This window comes from Danio rerio, chromosome 19 (assembly GCF_049306965.1).
Source record: "Danio rerio strain Tuebingen ecotype United States chromosome 19, GRCz12tu, whole genome shotgun sequence".
NCBI classification, from domain to species: domain Eukaryota; kingdom Metazoa; phylum Chordata; class Actinopteri; order Cypriniformes; family Danionidae; genus Danio; species Danio rerio.
This window is the reverse complement of record NC_133194.1, coordinates 25,892,972-25,907,982: the sequence shown is the minus strand read 5'-3', so window position 1 is coordinate 25,907,982 and position 15,011 is coordinate 25,892,972. Positions and strand designations below refer to the sequence as shown.

Sequence of the window (15,011 nt, the reverse complement as noted above, 5' to 3'; positions counted from 1 at the left end):
CACATATGACTTGTTTTAGCTCTTTTGGTCTGTTTAGAAACTTTGCAGTTTTAAAGCGAACCGCACCAAGAGCAGTGCAACAATGTAACAATTGTAATGTCTGTTTTGGAACAACTGAATCGATTCACAGGTGTGAAAGCACCCTCAGATCATTTGTGATTCTGACTGTCATCCTTTCTTGCATTGTCTTGAGCCTTCGCGTTGCCAATTATATATTGTTAGTAGCCTGCATTGGTCACAGTCATAATGCTACATCATATTGCTTTCTACTGGATGTAAAATGCTCTGCAGTACATTTAGTTAATTTACAATTAAAAGTTTTAAATCTACAGTTATTTTGGTGAAAGTAACTAAAAGTAATATAAGAGTCATGTAAAATATTACAATTCAGAAACAGTAATGTTATAAGTTAAAGGATTACTTTAAAATAACAGTAACAAGTAATGTGTAATATGATAGTTTGGAAGTAACTTGCATAACACTGTTTGTTAGCATGGTTCTAGTTTGAATTAGCGTGTTATTAGCATGATTTAAGCATGGATTAGCATGCTATTAGCATGATTCTAGTACAAATTAGCATGTTATTACCATGATTCTAGCATGGATTAACATGTAATTAGCATGATTAGAGCATGGGTTAGCATGATTCTAGTATGAATTAGCATGTTTTAGCATGATTCTAGTATGAATTTGCATGTTTTAGCGTGATTATAGCATAAATTAGCATGTTATTATCATGAATCTAGGATGGATTACCATGTTATTAACATGATTCTAGCGAGGATTTCCATGTTGTTAGCATGATTGCAGTGTGAATTAGTGTAGGGCAATGGTCACCAAACTTGTTCCTGGGGGGCCGGTGTCCTGCAGATTTTAGCTCCAACCCTAATCAAACACACCTGAACAAGCTAATCAAGGTCTTATAGGTATACTTGAAACATCCAGGCAGGTGTGTTGAGGTAAGTTGGAGCTAAATCCTGCAGGGACACCGGCCCTCCAGGACCAGGATTGGTGGGTTTTCATTTGTATTCGTCATGTCTATGTGCAATATGTTGTTGACATGCATCCATGAAAGAATAATCCAGATCCAGAATATTATTTATTTGTTCGCTTTCATCACAACACACTGGTAAAACATCAGCGTCCCAAGGGGGAAGGAAATCACATAAAAGTACTCGGAAGTAAGTTCAACATTCACAACCGAAGTCAAAATAAAAGTCCCGTTTGTTAACACTTGCGCACAACGAACTCTTGCACATTTTTGGCATACAACAGTAAGTAATTACAAACTTTTGGTTTGGATGTCATTATTATGTCATTACATTATAATTATTATGTAACAACATTGTATTTGCCTTGTTATAACAATGTAATTAGATGGATGACAGTAGGGCAGAGCGGAGCAAAAAGTAACACTTGGTCAAATAATAAACAAAGTATTGGGGTTAGACAAACCATTTGTTTTTACCAACAAATCACAAGCCTCTCCTACACATGAGCTCTGAAATTATGATCGCCGAACCTATGGTTTCTGTGCAGTGTTGCCAAAAGTGCCAGAAGTAAAAATGTTACTATTTACCCCACGTGCGGGGCAAGTTGTAACAGACAGAAGGTTAGTTGTAACACATGCTTAAAAAGGCAGATTACACACAATTTAAATCCAGTTTACTTTAAATAATATCTATATTTTCTCAGTACCTAGCTCAATTTATTTTTATTCTACATAGCACAGTATGTTTATTTATTTATTGGATAAATACATTTGAATTTATTTGGATTATTATCCATTATTATACAATGCCTTTATTTGGAGTATTAGCAATAAAAAAAAATTTTTTTGTCTATCAAAAAAAAAATCTATTAAAAATCATTTTATTAAAAAAGTTCTCAAAATAAAAAAAAAAAATGTTGTGTTAGTTTAATTGGTGTTCAACAGTGTGTGGCTTAATTTTAACACCCTGTTACAACTAACCCCGCTGTGTCATGTTTTCCTCAAAACTGGCTAGCAGTCACTGTGTGTTTCTTACATCTTTCAAAATGGTTTTATCTTTTAGCCTAGAAGACGGTGATCACAACAATACAAGATTTCACGTTCATACTTTCACAGATTTTTTTAAATGAAAAAATATTGACTATAATAAAAAATACCTTTATGCTGCAAAAATGGTTTCTCTTGTGTTTCTCATCCAAATTTCACCGAACTTATTCAATAATAACCAGGAAGACATCTGCTGACACTGTGGTGAAAACCTCGGAAGAATGCCATGATCAAGCCTGAGCAAATACCTTAAAACTCTGTGTTACACTTAACCCCACGTTACTTTGTGCCCTGTGCTCCCCTATTGTAAATGTCTTCTTGTATACTTCATGTACAGTACAGTATGTTTTATATTGTGTGTTGAAGAGTACAATTGCAAAGAAACATAGAAATGACTAAAACTAGAGATTTTAGTAGTTTTCAGAAATCATGATTTTACATTCAGTATTGAAGATTTCAAATGCAAAAATGTTGAAATATAAGACTTTTAGAGATGGTAGCAATCAAGAGATATAGTATCATATTCCAACTAATTATGTGCTGTGAATGATTTTTACAGCATTAAAGGGATCATCTTCAAGACAATACATTCTGTATAAAACTTAAAATCAAAGAGAAACAAAAGTTACATGTTTTATGTTTAGTAGACGTGAATGAGTCGACAGAGAAGCTGACTTAAACTTGCTCAGAAAAACGCTGTTGCTGTCAAACATGGTTTACTACACTAAGCCAGTTTAATGGTGAAGGGATTGATCCAATAGGCCTATTGATAGAAGGTTTGTGAAGACATTTCATGCTCCCTTAATTAGCATTTTGTAGTATTTTCAAAATATTTTATTATATATAGTATTTAATTTTAATACATTTGAGCTCTCACACAGCTCTCCCACCTTCTACTTACAACAGGGGTTGAGGAGGTTATCAAGCCATCCAGCTTGAAAGACGGAGAGGAAAAGACAAAAGTCTCTGCACGGGCCTGGCCTGAGGTAAAAGTGACACTCATCTGAGAGGTCAAATATTTCATACACAAAACATTTTAAAAACATAAATGCAAACAAACTATTTTATAAACTGCTTGGTGACTACAGCTGACAATGCTTGATTAAAAGTTTTGAATGAGCACATGACACTATTCAGGCATTATTCATTTAGTCAGGGGTGGCAAACCCACGGCTCGCGAGCCGCTTGCGGCTCTTTTACTGCTCTTGTGCGGCTCAACCTCTCGCGCGATTTAACATACATTAACCAATTGACTAACGCCCCATTCACACGGGGCTTCTGCGTCTCTTTCTGCTTTTGTGCGGCTCAACCTCTTGCGCGATTTAACATATAATAACCAATTGACTAATGCCCCATTCACACGGGGCTTCAGCGTTGCTCGCTGCAGAAGCTGGGAGTAGCTCAACTTTTCAAGCGCTTACGGACGCGTTAGCCAATCAGATCGCTGTATGCAAATACACCTGCTAGACAGTGGCCTATTGCTGACTGAATTTTATTTTCTGACGCTTCCATTCAGACACGCCTTCAGTCAAGGGTTGAAACTGAAGCCCCGTTTGATTGGGGCGCAACACGAGTGACATGCAGTTTGTTAATATCAATCGTCATGGCAGAGTCAGGAAAGCGTACAGCTAAGCGTAAATACGAAGATGAGCACAGAACATTTTTATCTGAATGGGAGGATTTATATTTTTTTGTTGAAAGAAATGGAAAGCCATTCTGCTTGATATGCCAGACTTCGTTGTCACATTTTAAGGCTTTAAATCTCGAGCGCCATTTCACCTCTCTCCATTCTGCCGTAACCCGGGAATTTCCCAAAGGCAGTGAACTTCGCAAGCACAAGGTAAAGACACTGAAAGGTCAGGCAGAAAAGCAAACTCAGCTTTTCCGAAAATTTACTAAGCATTCAGAGACGGTCACATTAGCATCATATCAGCTAGCATGGAACATTGCTCGTGCAAAAAAGCCATACCTTGAAGGAGAATTTGTTAAAAAGTGCCTCAGTGATGCTGTTGCTATTCTTTGTCCCGAAAATGAAAATTTGAAACGTTCAGTAAAGGACCTTCAACTGTCACAACACACCGTTGAACAGAGAATATCGGACATTGACAATTCAGTAGAAACACATTTACTGTCAGATCTTCAGACAGAACTCGTGGCATCGATCTGAAAGAGACACTGATGACTGTAGTTGAGAAAGCAAATCTGCAGTTATCAAAACTAATAGCCATAGTCACGGTCGGAGCTCCAGCCATGCTGGGATCTGAGAGAGGTCTTGTAGGGCTGTGTAAAGCTGACGACCGTTTTCCAGCATTTTGGACTTTCCACTGTATTATCCATCAAGAGCACTTGGTGTCTAAAAAGCTAAACCTAGACCACATTATGAAACCTGTGCTGGAAATTGTCAATTTTGTACGCACACATGCTCTCAATCACAGACAGTTCAAAAATCTCATTGATGAACTTGATGAAGACCTTCCATCTGATCTGCTTTTTCACTGTGCCGTGCGATGGCTTTCAAGAGGACATGTGCTTTCTCGTTTCTTTGAGCTTTTGAATCCAGTGAAGCTGTTCCTCGCAGAGAAACATAAGGAATATCCTGAGCTACATGATCCCCAGTGGATTTCAGATTTGGCTTTTTTGTTTGACGTGCTGCATTATCTGAATGGACTGAATGTGGATCTGCAAGGGAAGTTAAAGATGCTGCCTGACCTGGTGCAAAGTGTTTTTGCATTTGTCAACAAACTCAAGCTGTTCAAGACACATCTACAAAAGAGAGACTACACACATTTTCCAACCTTGTTGAAGGCAAGTGGACAAGAAGCAGAGGTTGTAAAAGGGAGTACTGCACGGTATGCTACGCTGCTTGAAAATCTTGAGCAAAGTTTTGAGGAAAGATTCTCCAACCTACGACAAAAAAGACAACAGATAACATTTTTGATCAACCCATTCACTGCTGAATCAGGCTGTTTAAAAAGTGGAAGATAAAGCAGCATCTCAGCTTGAAATGATTGAACTTTCTGAGGATGACAGACTTAAAAGTGTCCTGAGGGAAGGAACCGCGGAGTTTTGGAAGATTGTGCCCACTGAGAGATATCCCAATGTCAAACAGGCTGCACTCAAACTGTTGTCAATGTTTGGGTCAACTTATGTCTGTGAATCACTTTTTTCGACACTGAAACTAGTGAAATCAAAGCATCGCTCTGTTCTTACTGACACACATGTGAAAGAGTTACTACGAGTAGCCACAACTGAATACGAGCCAGACCTGAAAAAGATTGTGGAAACCAAGGAATGTCAGGTGTCCCACTGAGTCAAGTAAAATGAGGTAGGCAAATTTAAATCCATAAAAACTATTGCGTTATATAATTAGGTGTATAAGTTATTGTGACAGATATACTGTTGTTTGCGCATCTGTTGTGTGGCTCTTTGCAGTGATAAAGTATTTTTTTGGCTCATCATGCCAAACAGGTTCGCCACCCCTGCATTTAGTAGTCATGATGAAATGTTTGCTACTTGAAATAAACACATTTTGTATTATTCTTGGAATTTTATCAAACCATGATCTTATTTAAAACTGTTAACATTAAATGTAATTAAATACATGACCAGCACTTGAGCATTACTTAGGGTCTGTCAGTAGTGATCGCCTGCCTGATTTTTGTTAAAAGGTGGAGGTTGTACAAAATTTGATAGAGGTGGTCACCTCTCTCATACTTGTCTTTGCAGGAAAAACATTGAGTTATTGTAATAAGATGTGAGTGTTTAAAACAGTAATAGAAAATAGTGATAGCTATACATAATTCATATATACACGTTACAGGATTGATATGAATTCTTCTCTCCAACCAAGATGACACTAAACATAGTCTTAATGCTTATACATATGAAATATAAGAGCACTTGTAATGCAAATGTCAACCTTAGCATGAAATAAATTAAGTTTTCACCAAAATACGGAACCCGTTTCTGTTTTTTTTTTTGTTTTTTTGTCTAAGCAAGTATTTTACAGAACTTTAAAAATGCTCAAAAATGTCTCTGTCAGCTTTTTTAAACAATTATATTTGATTTACCAAAGTCACACAAGTGGTAATTTCACATCGGTCACATCCAAAACAACACTTTTTCCTCTTAAATGCAAAAAATATATCGTAAAATAAAATTAATCATTTTTGTTTTATAGAGAGCCAACTCTTATCATTTTGATGATTTTTACTTCTTTTGGGTCTTGCAGTTTAATTCACAGAATGTCTACTAAGTATTTTAATTTAAAGTACAAAACATGTTTATAATTAATAAACATATAAATATTTTCTATGTGAATTTATGTTCTGAGTTTTTACTGCAAATGTCAAATCCATAACACTGGAATTGCTCATATATAAATATAAACCTAACTTTTTTTCAGCTAAAATCTACTGTATATAATTAAGCTTAAAATTACTTTGTTTAATTTTGTTACTGGATAATAATGTTAGTCTTAGTTTTATGTTTTACTTTACACATATGTCACATGACTAAATGTAGGCCTAATAATGTTATTTTGAGTTTGTTCTGTTAGCAATTACAACATTTATTATTATTTTCTTCAATTAAAGCAAAATTATTTGAGATAAAATCTATCAAATTTTAAAATGACATTGTTTTATTTAGTTTCTGGACAATGTTTCAGAATCAGTTGGTGTTGTATTTACAAGTTTATTTCTTGTATGTATTTAGATATTTGTGGTCAAAATACTGTTCCTTATTATTGAGAAGTGAAAGATTAAAGATTATAGATTGTATCTAACTGTCTGTCTATTAATTCAGTTCAATTCAATAATTGCTTTATTGGCATGACAATTGTTACAAATGTATTGCCAAAGCAGTTATAAAGTTTACATAAAAAGTAACATACATATATAATAAAAAAAAAAAACAGTACACACAGTAAATAGTAGTAGTAGCCAAAAAAAAGATTATATTTATATATAACTATTAAATAAAATATCAACAATACATCATATTATTCAATATATCACATTGATATTCAATATATTATATTTTTACTCAACATTGATTATTCATACAAATCAATACAAAAATAGATCAGAATAAACTGTACATTTTTAGGATAAAACAGTAATAAAAACAATAAAAATCAGTATATTTACAATGATTAATTTATAATCATCTAGGTGTGTGTGAATGTGTGTGTCTGTCTATTATATATCTAGTTTAGATAGCTTGTCAAATATGGTGTTGGGATTTTGAATGTAAACAAGTGTTCTGGAATGCGCTGTCATAGAAACAGAAGAACGCAGCATTAAAAGTAGAAGACAGTTCAGAATCTCCTCATTGCGTCTTCTCATTGCAGTTGGTAATAGTAGTGTTCCCAGTGAATTCTGTTATTATGGCATTGAAAAGAAAGCGTTGTTCTCAAGGAACTCAAGTGTATGATTTCCATACTCGTACACCTCCAACATCCAGCGCCAATGTGGCTGAGAACCATTCACCTGTTGGTGTTGGTGAGGAGATTGAGATACAAGTGAGAAAGAAGAGGAGGTGGGAGAGTTTTGAAAAGCCGCTCTCCCTTTACGCTGAGGGTAAATCCAGTCACTGTTTGTCAACCTGACCATGCTTTGTGTTCACTAGATTTCTGTACATGTACATATCGGCCCAGACAGATTCTGTGGACATGTTTTGCTATTTCTGCTGAGAATTTTGTTAAAAAAGTCTGCAGATTTATGAGGAATGATTTTGAGAGTAAAGTAACTAAAAACCGAACACATACAATAAAAAATAACTTTATAACTTGTTTTAGGTTTGTAAAACAAATCTAAGTAGAACCAATTGTTTGGTAATCAAAGTTTCTCATAATTTATCCACTAAAAGAGAAAACTTTACAACAATCTGTATATTACATAAATCATTTAAATAATTGCAGATTATTAATAATATCACTGAAATATAAAAATGGTATAAATATCAATATTCAATGGACTCAATAATGGACATAAAATGTGTATGAATCAGATTTGTTGAAGGCAAATTATGAGCATTCACTATTAGAAATCCAATTCATGACTGTTTCTGATCTCTAAGATGAAGTGTGTCTTTACACTTTACATCAAAATACAAATCAATTTTATAAGCCATTATCATTATCATTAATGCATGTCTTACATCTCTAAATACAGATGACAACCAGTGGATGACTTTTCTCTGTGGCCAAAAGAGAAAACGAAGTTGTCACAGCTCTCATGTGAACGATTTCCATCCTCGTACACCTCCGATATCCATCACCAGCCTTCAGTCCACTGATGTTGCTGAGGAAAGTGAGAGAAAGAGGAGAAGGACTGACAGTTCTGAAAAGCAGCTCTCCTGTAAAGTCCAGAAGTCCAGCAGCAGCTCTAGTCAGGAGGACCAGACTCCTGTTCAGATCCACAAGAAGAGTTCTGAAGGTAAATCTAGTGGTCATTTGAGAATGTGTGGCCTTCTCTCATGATCCTCTTCAGTATGAAGTAGAGTACATTACATTAAGTTCTGTAAATATAAATATATTTTTTAAAAGCACTCTAAAAGTTTCAATCACTGTTTACTGTATTTTGAAGTGTCCACCATATCAGTATTGTGCAGGTTCATTTTCACGATGTATTGAATTATTGAATATTGGCATATGTCTATTCCACCTCAAACATTACACACGTGTCTGTCAGTGCTTGACATTTCACATCAGCTGCAATTATTCATCTTTTAACAGGTGACATTCTGGACCAGTATGAACTCGGCAAGGAGATTGGAGAGGGAGGATTTGGCAGCGTCTATGAAGGGAAGCGCTTGGAGGATGGCCTTGAGGTGAACAATTCCTTTATCATATATTATGTTCACTTTTTAGTGCACTTGATGTGATTATAACAGAAGTGTTGTTTTGTTGAACAGGTGGCAGTAAAAATTGCCAGAAAGCCACCGAACATGAAATACATCAACATCGTAAGTAGACTTAAACGTGTAAAGGCACTGACAACAGTATATTTGGGGAAGCAACACCGCCTAACTAATCTTTCTTCTAGGCTGGTCATCCTGAGCCCCTTCCTTTAGAGATTGGCCTGTTGATACTGGCTCATAGAGGCGGCAAGGTTCCAGAAATCATTGAGCTGCTGGACTGGCAGGACCAGCAGGATCGTTACATCATGATCCTGGAACGACCTTCACCCTGTGTAGATCTGTTAACCTTCATAATGTCTCTCGGCTCCATCACTGAACGCCAGGCTCAAAAGATCATGGAGCAGGCAACAACGGCCGGTCTCATGTGCTGCAGACGTGGGGTATTTCACAGAGACATAAAGCTGGAGAACCTGCTGGTCAACACGGACACGCTGGAGGTCAAGCTAATTGACTTTGGCTGTGGAGCTCTTCTCCAGGAATCTGGCTATGACAGTTTCTGTGGTATGTATTAAACTTAACACCTGTAGTCTGGACTGTCAATTTGACCAATCATGTATTTTCATGTTACAGAGAAAACATGCTTTAGTGTTTCATGCTGAGACCAAATCTTGTTCCTTCAGGCACAAAGGAGTACTTCCCACCAGAGTACTACCTGGACGAAGAATACCATGCAGAACCATCCACTGTATGGTCTTTAGGAGTTCTGTTATTCCTGCTGCTGTGTCAACGATTTCCTGAAGTCACGGACACGCAGAGGATCGATGATGGAAACTGGACTGAGCCTGGATTGTCAGAAGGTAAGACGTCATTCATCACATCATAGACGAGCAGTTGAAGTTTAAATCACACAAAATGATGGATTAAAACTAAGAGTTGGATATTGGATAATGGTGACAATGTTCTGATTCTAAAGGAGAGTAGAGTCAGATCTTATAGATGAATAAAATGACAGCAGATGTAAAGTTGAAGTTGATAATGTGTTTCTCTCATTTCTTCCCACCATCGTTCTGCACAGAATGCTGTGACTTGATTCAAGCTCTCCTGCAGGAAAACCCAAGCCAGCGGATTCCTCTGGAAGAAATCATTCTCCATCAATGGTTTAAGGTACTGAACTGTAGATCAGCTTCTAATGATTTGGAAAATAGATTCTCCTTTCATTTGAAAAAGTTTTTTTTTTGATGGATTTTATGGTTTTGTTTATTGTGACGAATCTGAATCAATAACCTTGATTTGGTGTGTGTCTGTATGTTTCAGGTCAAGGAATAAGAAATAAGGAATGTAGTGCAAATGGATGGGAAAGATTATTTGCACTACTGAGCACCACAGTTCCTGACGCTAAAAGTTACAGATTCAACAGGAGAGCTTAAAAAAAGACACAGCAGCAACAAAAAATCCTAAAAAAGGTCACAGCAACAACAGAAGATCCAGAAAAAAAGACCAAGCCTCAAGAAAAGATCCTGAGAAGAGGGCACAGCTTTAACAACGAAAACATTTGTAAATAAAAACATGAATAAAAAAGACTTTGTCGCACCAGTCCTGTTTTCATCAAAAATACATCAAATCAGCCAAGATGCTGAAAAAGCAGACAGCAGTGAATGAAACACTTAAACACATCACTTGAACACCTAAACATCAGGACAGTTAAACACATACACACTCTCACACACACTTATAAACTGATGTGACTGTAACTGAGCAAAGTTTTGGGAAATGTAAACAAATTTAGTAATTAAAGCACAATGTAGAAAAAAGTAAGAAGAGGATTGTGCAGACACTCTCTCTCTCTCTCACACACACACACACACACACACACACACACACACACACACACACACACACACACACACACACACACACACACACACACACACACACACACACAAACACACACACACACACACACACACACACAGAGGCTTGTACATATCTGTAAGTTCAGACAGTATCAGTCAGAGGCCACTAGAGGACAGACACTAGCCATTCTGCTGGAAAAGCAAAGAAAATTGGTTCATTCCAGAACAAGTGTTGAAACCGCATAAGGCCTAAATGACCTTTAACCTTTGATCAGTTTTTCCCTCAACACTCAGTTTTTGTAAATTATAAGCAGTGTGAAAGAAAAAGCTAGATTTACCCAGCGCTGAGAATGACCTAGACTTGACCTTTGAGTTTTAAAATCCAAGACACAATTAACAGATGTAAGACTGTGTCGCGGAACCAACGGGATTCAACTAAAATAAAGTGGACAGAGTTTGTCGGCCATGCTGCTTACAATCTCAAAACATCAACAATCACACTCTTACGTAACATCATTAACTGTGTCATACATATAGGCGTTATAACCTGATTAACTTAAGAAATAAACTGAGAAAATTTCCGTGTGTGTGTGTATATATGCGTGCGTGTGTGTGTGAACAATTCTAAACGATATCTCAATATCTCAAGCATACAAACATCAGACAGCTTCTAGGCTTTTCGCACACTTAACCCTCTACCGCATGGTGTTGCCATATGGCAACATGATATTTGTGTTCATTCCCCTGTCACTGTTTCTTTAAGACCAACATTGAATTGTTTTAGTTGGAAAGAGAAGACCTTAGTGTAGCCAATGATGTGTTTTGGTTAAGATACATGACATGCAGTGTTTTTCTGTGGCGTGATTTCTGGCAGACTGGCGTTCATTGTGAGTAGTTGCTGAATGCAAATGTAAACTTCAATAAAGACAAAGCATCAACTCATGTCAGATCAACAAAGAAATCTGTAACATTACCTCCAGTAAGTTACGATGACATATTCACTACTCAATTTTTTTTATCAATTAAGTTTTCTGTAAATCGTTTAAATGTATGTGTTTCCAAGTGCCAACACTGTGGAATAGTGGAGCGTGCAATATTGCAATGGGTTAGCTAGCTAGCAAGGTCAGCTGTGAACTTTTAAGTTGCAACAATAACAACATGAATGCTAGTAATATATTGTTGATTAGGTGTATGTTAATGACATTTGCATTATGGATAAAATCTAGTTTTAATAGCAATACTACTTTTGAAGAGATATGAATACAGGGAACAGTGTATTAGGGAGCACCACCATGTTCAATGATAAGTGAAAGAAGAAAAGGACAGAACTGGCTCTTCCTGCAGATGAAAGTGAGGATGAGATTTTTTAGTGACCATGAGAATTTTTTATGAGTTTTAGTGACCATGAGAATGATGCAGACTGGACATTTGGTAAGAGCAGTGATGGAGACAGTTCGAGTAAGTTAGCTCTGAGGCAGATAAGACAGGCGTAGTAAAGTATAGTGTAATTTATAAACATTGTTAGCTAGTAGCTACTTTATTCTGATGTATCTGGATATACTAGACTTGTTATTTATTTGTTATAATATTTACTGGAGAAAATATTTATCTTTACTGTATGTTATATACATGACAATAAAATATTAGCTTTTTAGTAATATTAATCAAAAAAAATAATAAATGAAAGCTATTGGAATATCAGCTGCTGGAAAGTATGTATAAGGTGTCATTTATAAGTTAATAAAGTTAAAGCTTATAATACTGCAACACCAATTAAATTATTTCAAACAACAAAATTATTAATTATAAGGAAATTTTTAAATTTGACATTTGTAAGTTGGACCCACTGTTGGAATTACCTTAAAAAATCTATTCAAGCAATTTTAATGTCAATTTTGTTTATAGATCATATTGCGCGCAGTAGAGGGTTAAAGTACAATCTGTTTTTAGCTCCTTACCCAAGGCTGAGTGTAATCTCTGCAGTCTCATTAAAACTGCTTTAAAATGGTACAATATACATCCAAACTGGCAGCTTACATACAAAGAAATTAATTTCAAAAAATAAAAAAGGCAAATAACTCAGGAAACAGTCGTTTCTAATCCTCCACTCAGAAGCTCTCCATGACCTCTGACCTGGCTGGTTAGATAAAATTCTTTGTAAGAAGTCTACATTGCTGTTTTCTCAGTTATTTGCCAAGGCTTAAGATGAGACTAGAAAATTGAAGAATACTGAAGACGTCGATCAATGCTTGGAGTATGGATGGAAGTTATACATCAAATATAAAGAAACAAGAGACAGATGGTAAGGGTGGATTCAGGAGCAAGTCAAAATAAGACAGGAAAATAAGACAAACAACATAAAAAGGTCTTTTAGTGGCGATACCTTCAATACTTCATTGACTGTTTCAAATGCCAGTAGCGGATCTGCTGGTGCTCTTTATAGTTAATTACAAACTTTGACATAGTTAATCAGTATGAGACAAAAATATTGAATAATACTCCAGTCTACACACTGATCAAAAACTTGCAACTCATGTGTAATAGCAGCAAGAGCAGAGAGCTATTTTTTATATCATCACCTTGAAATTATAAGGTTGTATATGACATTTTTGTCAAAACTGAGTTATTCACATATTCTTATTAAATGACAACTTATCTACATTGTGGCATTTTATTTATAAATTCTCAACATTTTAAGGCTTAGTATTTAGAAAGCAAAAAAAGGTTTATCTATAAAGTCGAACTCTAGCTTAACTCTATAAGGTTTTTTTCTCTTCTTCTTCATTCTTTTATATCACATTTTACCTGTTTTTATGTTTTTTTTTACTCATTTTATTATTTGTTTTTATTTTTATTTTACTTGTTTCTTTTATTCTTGTTTATGTAAAGCACTTTGTATTGCCACTGTGTATGAAATGTGCAATATAATCAAACTTGCCTTGCCTTGAGCCAATCAGCATTTCCAATGCACGCATAAGAGCCAATCAGGATCAGCTATCTTTGTCATTTCGCCGGACTGCTCTGTTGACAATGTAAAAGACCAGAATGAAACACAACATTAGAGTCGACTAAATAATGCAGCACCACATAAAATTGAGCAGAAGCCTGAAACTGAAAAAGTGTGTAAATATGATGATTTAGAGGCATTTACTTAATGATAGATGCGCACATCTACTTTAGTGAACAGAACCTGCATAGGCTGTGGATAACAGGTAATAAAGTTGTTAATAATAATCAGTTTGTGGCACAGAGTGATTGTTTGGGAGCCGCGCGCAAAATATGAACAGCACTTAGCAGTGAAAATGAAAACGAAAGTGTGCACATCATTTAATCATATCTCATTTTAGAGTTATGATTGCGACAAGCATTTGATATGTTTTTTCTTTTATAGCGAACACACAGTTGTGTTCACAGTTGTGAAAATAAATGTTTACAGTGTCAGTATAACTACTCTAGTCTGTATAATGTTGATTTTACCAGTGAATAAATGGTCTAATAATGTTGTCAAGGACAGATTGCAAGCATAGGCCTATGGCTCAAACATAATTCAACATCAGAATTATTATAAGTAGAATAGAAATCTTTATAGAAACTAGTAGTTGTTTTACTAGTAGTTTAATAAAAAAAACAATAATAATTGCAGACTCATATTAATGTTTATTTTACATCTACAGAATCGTGAGAAAATCGAGATCTTTATTTTAAGCTAAAAAAATCGTGATTCTCATTTTAGCCAAAATCATGCAGCTCAAATTCTCACGATCTCTCAAATATGCACTGCTCACGCATAAGTTTTCTTGCTCTCAGTACACTGCTCTCTCAGTGAGATTATATGCAAACTCACAATTTGTGTCTTGTGTTCCCTCTTCCTTTCAAGCTTTTTGATATGAATTATATTAGTACACTATTTATTAACAATAACCACAATACTAAAATAGACAGAAAATAATTTTTAATCTAATAAACCATAACATTGTTGGCTATATGTTATATGATGAGATATTTCAAATAAAAAGCACTTAGACAAAAATACGCAAGCAGAAATGTAACTAATAGAAACACTTGCTAAGGTATTATAGCCTACTGTACTCTTCACTCTTCAAATAAATCTCATTATCAATCACATTTTTTTTATGGCAACTAAAATAAAGTGAACTAGTGTCTGTTGTCTTCCACATTGTTGATGAGATTGTGGAGGACATTTTCCCTGCCATCATCTTCATTTTGAGAAGAAGCTGTTCCACAGGGCCCCTGAA

General features: G+C 35.5%; 1 protein-coding gene across 3 annotated transcripts; it reads left to right on the top strand.

The window, feature by feature from the left end:
• The first annotated feature begins 6,036 nt into the window (after positions 1 to 6,036).
• On the top strand, positions 6,037 to 13,268 carry pimr76 (Pim proto-oncogene, serine/threonine kinase, related 76). Of its 3 annotated transcripts, XM_073931683.1 has the most exons (9): positions 6,037 to 7,620; positions 8,215 to 8,478; positions 8,778 to 8,872; positions 8,957 to 9,007; positions 9,088 to 9,463; positions 9,583 to 9,759; positions 9,978 to 10,066; positions 10,217 to 10,674; positions 11,587 to 13,268. In XM_073931683.1, exons 1-8 carry the CDS (start codon positions 7,428 to 7,430, stop codon positions 10,226 to 10,228), a joined length of 1,257 nt encoding a protein of 418 aa, XP_073787784.1. In that variant the 5' UTR covers positions 6,037 to 7,427; the 3' UTR covers positions 10,229 to 10,674; positions 11,587 to 13,268. The 3 variants fall into 3 exon arrangements, with proteins under 3 accessions (XP_073787784.1, XP_073787785.1, XP_073787786.1); XM_073931684.1 differs by lacking the exon at positions 11,587 to 13,268 and having other exon boundaries at positions 9,533 to 9,759; positions 10,217 to 10,493; XM_073931685.1 differs by lacking the exons at positions 9,978 to 10,066; positions 10,217 to 10,674; positions 11,587 to 13,268 and having other exon boundaries at positions 9,533 to 9,933.
• The last annotated feature ends 1,743 nt before the right edge of the window (positions 13,269 to 15,011 follow it).

Excerpts from the sequence above, each read along its gene's own strand:
- pimr76 (XM_073931683.1), top strand. The coding sequence starts at position 7,428 with ATGGCATTGAAAAGAAAGCGTTGTTCTCAAGGAACTCAAGTGTATGAT. Across the intron at positions 7,621-8,214 it reads GCTCTCCCTTTACGCTGAGG|ATGACAACCAGTGGATGACT; the intron begins GTAAATCCAGTC and ends CTCTAAATACAG. Across the intron at positions 8,873-8,956 it reads GCTTGGAGGATGGCCTTGAG|GTGGCAGTAAAAATTGCCAG; the intron begins GTGAACAATTCC and ends TTTGTTGAACAG.